Below are 6178 nucleotides of genomic sequence, written 5' to 3' on the forward strand. Positions count from 1 at the left end.
AAAAAAAAAAAAAAAAAAACAGTTTTGTTTATCTTTTCTGAATTTACAAGTAACATAAAAAAGTTCAATACTAAGACAAATTTTACATTTATTTAATAACAAAATTTAAAATTTCTTAAAATCAAGTGTAGAAAAAAGCACAGTATATACTTTTGAAATCCATATTAGTGCGGAATTTGATTAAAATCATGACAGAACAACTTATTGGTGTACGATCACAAGGATGAAATCATCTGTTTCCGCGTTATTACCATTGGAGGAGCTCCACGTAAGTAAAAAAAGTAGACAGTAAGTGTAAGAGTATGATTAGGAACAATTACGCACTTTTAAATTAAGCTAATGATGGGGTATATATAGACATGTTTTTGTATCTGTGTTTATATGGTTTGTGTATACCTAAACATGCGACTATTTTAGGATAATGTGTTAGACCCACTGACCACTTCTAGTCTACTCTCTCTTTTGGGGAAAATAATATGAAATCAAAGTGTATCTCAGAATCTTGACCAATGTGTATCCTCCAAAATATAAGTCAAAAAGCTTCTTTTTTTTTTTTTTTTTTTTTTCTCTCACGACACTGTAATGTGAACTTGACAACAAAGAGATCACTGTTTTACCCACGTTGTCGTCTTTCAATAGAAAAATCAGGTTTTTTTTTTTCCTGTGTGGGCAAGAGAAAGTAAAAACAATGATACTTTGGAGTTGCACTGACTTAGTCAGTGCCTGCTTCAAACCCAATTGGCCAATTCCTAAATTCAAAAACATCAATTAACCGAACCGATGTCGTCTTTCTTTTCTTCAACAACGACATAATGTCGTTCCTCGTTCACCAAATTAGACCAGAATTCACAATCTCACCTGCTCCGTCTCTCACTATAAATTCGATTGATGCCTCTGTACGAACACATACGCGACTTCAACGACCCTTCTAGATGTTTTGTTATATGATTGTGTTATGTGTATGCTCAAGTGTAGTGAAGCTCACTTCATCTCACGAAAATGCCCTTAATCTCCAAAAACTGAGTCTCACTAACTGCATTAGCTTGGTGGAGCTCCTTGCCTCTTTTGGTAAATTCTTTAGTTTTAGCATAGACTGTTTCTTTCTTGGTATATAACTCACGGATTATTTACGGCCAGTAACAAATTTCACTATTACAAATCTTTATTTTCCATATACGACAACATATATATATAAACAAGTAACTTTTAGTAATGACAAAAATATCATCTACCAAAAAATCTAGCAAAACAATAAGCCATAATGAATACAACACCTGGCCACATAAACCTCAAAAGCATCGGACAAATACGCAGCAGTAAAGCTCACTACAACACTATTTCTACCTGAGAAATCTCTTCTTGAAGAAGTTCCATTACAGTTCCGTTGAACAACGACATGGTTTGGTTCCTCGTACACCAAACTTAAACCACAATTCACAATCTCACCTGCTCCATCTCTTACTTCAAATTCGATTGAAGCCTCTGTAGGAACGCATTCATGATGTTCTTGCGACTTCAAAGACCCTTCTAGATGTTTTGTTATGTGTGAGCAACTTGTGTAACCGATAAACACATGGTCCGAATCAATCTTGCGTGGTTCGATCCAACCTCCACCAAGAGTGCAACTGAAACGTATACATGTCCCAAGTTTGTTTTTTAACTCACAAGTGCACTCTATTGAGAAACGGTTGATTTCATCTTGAGGGAATTTGACAACAGCCCATAGAACCAATGTTGAAAGCCTGTTGTCACACCAATGTGGCGGAAACTTCAGCTTTAGTTCAGACCCAAATGTTTGATAGTTAAACCATGAAGGTACTTCACTTCCTGGAAAACAAGTGATGAGCAAAGCTTTTGAAACAGTTCCCTGCAAAAATAACACACAAACAGAGAAAAAATCATAAACTGTTAAAGATATTCGATTAGATGGGGTGTGGAATGAGACCTCTTTATCGCATCTAAGTGCATCTAGCTGGAGTTTCCTTTGAGCATACGTTGTGATGCTATTCTTTGCAACTTGTTCCAGATTGTTGCAGTTGGTGAAAATGAATTTAGACTGAACCTGCTCCATAAGCTTAAGCAGGGCAATGGGTAACGCGATTGTTTTCAGTTTGTCGCAGCCATGTGCATCTGTTGATTGGTAACTTTCAAGATGGTTCGTATGCAAATGAGGCGGTTGAAAGTTACCAATCAAATCCAAGAGCAATGTTTACAAAACCCAATTCCTCAATTCAAGAACACCACTTAACTTAACCGACGCCGTTTAGTTTTCCTTTTTGTCAAAGCTGAAGAAGACCTTTTTGTCAAACTTAACTTAACCGACGCCGTTTAGTTTCATTACGGTTCCCTTCAACAACGACATGGTCTTGTTCCTCGTACACCAAACTTAACCCACAATTCACAATCTCACCTGCTCCATTTCTCACTTTAAATTTGATGGAAACCTCTGTAGTATCATATTTATGATGTTCTTGCGACTTCAACGACCCTTCTAGATGTTCTTGCAACTTCAACGACCCTTCTAGATGTTCTTGCGACTTCAACGACCCTTCTAGATGTTTTGTCATGTGTGAATAACCGATAAACACATGGTCCGAATCAATCTTGCGTGGTTCGATCCAACCTCCATCAAGAGTGCAACTGAAACGTATACATGTCCCAAGTTTATTTAACTCACAAGTGCACTCTATAGAGAAACGGTTGATTTCATCGGGAGGGAATTTGACAACAGCGCATAGAACTAATGTTGAAAGCCTGTTGTCAAACCAGTGTGGCGGAAACTTCAGCTTTAATTCAGATCCGAATGATTGATATCTAAACCATGAAGGTACTTCACTTCCTGGATAACAAGTGATGAGCAAAGCTTTTGATACAATTCCCTGCAAAAATAACACAAAAACAGAATAATTCATAAACTGCTAAAAAAATTCGATTAAATGGGGTGTGGAATGAGACCTCTTTATCGCATCTAAGTGCATCTAGCTGGAGTTTCCTTAGAGCATACGCTGTGATGCTACTCTTTGCAACTTGTGCCAGATTGTTGCAGTTGGTGAAAATGAATTTAGACTGAACCTGCTCCATAAGCTTAAGCAGGGCAATGGGTAAAGCGATTGTTTTCAGTTTGTCGCAGCCATGTGCATCTAAGATCTCTAGATTGAGTGGAAGCGATGAAATTGATGTGAGATTCTTGCAGTACTTCAGGTCAAGCCGTTTCAGATGATACAGTTGATTGATGTCGAGTTGCAGATTCCTGATCTTTTCGTTCCTACTTAAGCATAGACGTCTCAATGAGGATAAGCCATTCATACCACGTCTTAATTCGCACAGATCTTCTACTGTTGAGTTACTGCACTGAAATATCTTTGAGATTTCTTTAATTTCTGTCCCGTCGAGCAATAAAATATGCAAGCATTTCATGTTTTCAACGGGAACTGGAAAAGTCTTGAGCCCTGAACAACCAGATAGCACAAGTTCTTGCAGAGCCTTCAGCTTCCCCAGGAATTCTGGAACTGCCCTCAACTCTTTGCAGTCTTTCAAGTTTAATACAATCAGTTTCTGGAGCTTCACCATGTCTTCAGGAAGTTGACCAATTTTAGTTCCATCTAAGTGTAGCGTTTCTAGATTAGTTGAAATCACCTGGAATTCCTCAAGGCTTGAGCAGTTGGTGAGGATGAGAGTTTTCATAGAGATCAGATTCATATGCGGAAGACCCCGGAGCTTCTCGCATCCTCTCATGTTAAGGAAAACAAGGCTTTTCATATGTTTCATCTCATCAGGCAAAGCCTCCAAACTCGTGCAGCCTTCAAGATTCAATCTTTGGAGACTTTCAGCATTTAGAAACCCTGATAGATTGCCTAACTTTCTTGAGTGGCTAAGATCAACCCACTTTAACTTTGGTGTATCCTGCCATGAACATACAGAAGAAAAATCAATCAAGTATAATTTAGTAAGCTAAAAAGCCATAACATTGAAAACTAACTTAAACAGAGACACACCTTAAGGCCCTCCCAGACCTCTTCAATCTCACTGTAAGGCAGGTTAAGGTCGGTAAGATTCTTGGGGTTGAAGTCTTTTGGAAGTCTCTTCAAAGGGAATTTCAGCCAATACAGATATCGTAACTCATCCATAGGAAAATCAAGTCCCTCTGGGAAGTTAAATTTGCAATCAGCTTGACATTTCAGATGACAGCAACTATAGAATTTCAGGTATCTAAGATTGGTCATCTTGACAAAGGTAGTACTGTCCAAAGGAAGTTTCTTCTTCAGTTTAGACATGTCGAGAAAAATACCTCTCACGCTGGCTGCTCCCTGCTTAACAGTCAAAGAAAAGAAGTTAGCAAGTAACTGTTTCTTTTAAAAGTCGAGTTCTAATTTATACTAAAATGAGAACTTCAAATTTTGCTAAACTAGATATGAAACAGTTCGAAGGTTTACCGCTCTGTTCTTCAACGCATCAACAACGCCTTGATGGTCCCACAGCCTACACGAATCTTCTGAACCAAGTTCCTTGCCAAATGCATACAGTATATCATGCATCTCCACTCGTCCGCCATAAATGTTAAGCAAGAATTTACTGGCAAGATCCTTTATTTTACTCACAGCATCAATGGGTTCAGTGTCAGAAGACTCCACTAAACACCTCACGTAATACTCATCCCCTGATCTAAAGAAACATGCGACATCGAGAAACACATCTTTTTGAAGCTGACATAGCTCATCATAGCTTTTCCGCAAAAAAATTCTTATCATCTCGTTGGGACTTTGTTTCAGCGCTTCATGTTTCTTTTCCCAGGAAGTCTTTTCTTGTCCATTAAGGTCATTACCCAATATCATGAGAACGGACGGGTTTCCTTCAGCATAATCCACAAACAATCTAGAATGATCCATGAAATTTCCCTCCTGAAGCTTACCACGAAAGGCAAAGCGGCGGAAATAATCATAGCTGTCTCTGCCAGACAACCTTTGGACGACATATGTGTCGTCAACCATCCCCTCGATCACCGACCTGTCGCTTGTGGTGATAAAGATTCTGCTGCCTCTCTTAATCCAGTCACGTCTCCCGAGAAGAACCTCTATCTGTTTCTTGTCACTCACATTATCAAGAATTACAATAAATTGCTTACTTAATAGGAGTGCCTTCAAGGATTCATCTGACATGTTATCGACTTGTTGATCCAAGCCATCAACCCTCAACAACTCTTTCTTGAGAATGTTCCCATCCCTTTTGAAGTTAATATTACGGACATCACGAATAAAAACACAGCGTAGGAACTCCTCTTGCAACTTATCATACAGCACATTCATCAGGGTGGTCTTACCAATACCCGGCATCCCAACAACACCAATCGTAAGAGTATCCTCGCACTTAAAATCTAACTTCTCTTCCAATTGTTTGAGACGTGTTTTGATGCCGAACAGAGAAGAAGGCGAGTCAGAAGCAGCTTCAGGCCTTACTCCTTCATCTGCCCGATGAATCGAAATGTTGGTTAGTTGCTTCCTCACGTCTCCTACAATTTGATCGATGAATTCACCTTCATCGCTGCAAGACAAGTGGAAAAGAACCAATCAGAAACCTTTAATAGCGGGCGGAACCTTCAAAAAGTGGTGTCAATTGGGCAATTCAAAAGATAACGTACTCCTTCTCGCCTAATGTGAAGCCAACCTTTCCAGAAACAGCATTAATAGCGTCTCTCCAGTTTTTGTACTTTTCACTTTCACTTTCACGAGCCTTAGCCAATTTCCAGAATTCCTCACCAAAGACTCCGTCCATATTTTTCACATCGTTCGTGTCCACCTTGTAGAAGATGGGAATGACCACAAGTTTGCCTGATTTGACGCATTGATTGATCTTATCAAGCTCGTCCAAGCACCAACGTGACTGGGTGTACTGGGTTGAGAAAATCGTGATTGCAATACTCGACTGCTCGATTCTGGTAAATAACATGCTGAGATCATTACCTTTAGTCTCTATTTTGTCCATATAGACGTTGATTCCATCGATTTTCAAGGCCTTCTCCAGATGGCTGACGAAATTGCGCCGCAGTTGTTCCCCTCGGAAGTTAAGGAAGACATCATACTTCGGCGGTGATTCGACGGAAACAGAAGAGTTGGCCAGCATGATCGATCGGAGATTTCAAAGCATGAATCCCTTGCTTTTTTTTTTTTTTTTTTTTTTTTTT

General features: G+C 39.2%; 1 protein-coding gene across 3 annotated transcripts; it reads right to left on the minus strand.

The window, feature by feature from the left end:
• On the minus strand, positions 1124-6172 carry LOC104729564 (disease resistance protein RPS4-like). 3 transcript variants are annotated; one of them, XM_019234132.1, is made up of 6 exons: positions 5636-6172; positions 4434-5538; positions 3996-4307; positions 3073-3903; positions 1946-2062; positions 1124-1867 (listed from the first exon to the last, which is right to left on the minus strand). In XM_019234132.1, the coding sequence occupies exons 1-6, from the start codon at positions 6115-6117 to the stop codon at positions 1241-1243; spliced, it is 3474 nt and encodes a 1157-aa protein (XP_019089677.1). In that variant the 5' UTR covers positions 6118-6172; the 3' UTR covers positions 1124-1240. The 3 variants fall into 3 exon arrangements, 2 of the variants coding, with proteins under 2 accessions (XP_019089677.1, XP_019089676.1); XR_002034679.1 differs by having other exon boundaries at positions 1451-1867; positions 1946-2879; positions 2956-3903; XM_019234131.1 differs by lacking the exon at positions 1946-2062 and having other exon boundaries at positions 2956-3903.

This window comes from Camelina sativa, chromosome 12 (genome assembly GCF_000633955.1).
Source record: "Camelina sativa cultivar DH55 chromosome 12, Cs, whole genome shotgun sequence".
NCBI classification, from domain to species: Eukaryota; Viridiplantae; Streptophyta; class Magnoliopsida; order Brassicales; family Brassicaceae; genus Camelina; species Camelina sativa.

Excerpts from the sequence above, each read along its gene's own strand:
- LOC104729564 (XM_019234132.1), bottom strand. The coding sequence starts at position 6,117 with ATGCTGGCCAACTCTTCTGTTTCCGTCGAATCACCGCCGAAGTATGAT. Across the intron at positions 3,904-3,995 it reads AGGTCTGGGAGGGCCTTAAG|GATACACCAAAGTTAAAGTG; the intron begins GTGTGTCTCTGT and ends TGTTCATGGCAG. Across the intron at positions 2,063-3,072 it reads TGCTTAAGCTTATGGAGCAG|GTTCAGTCTAAATTCATTTT; the intron begins GTTCAGTCTAAA and ends CTTATGGAGCAG.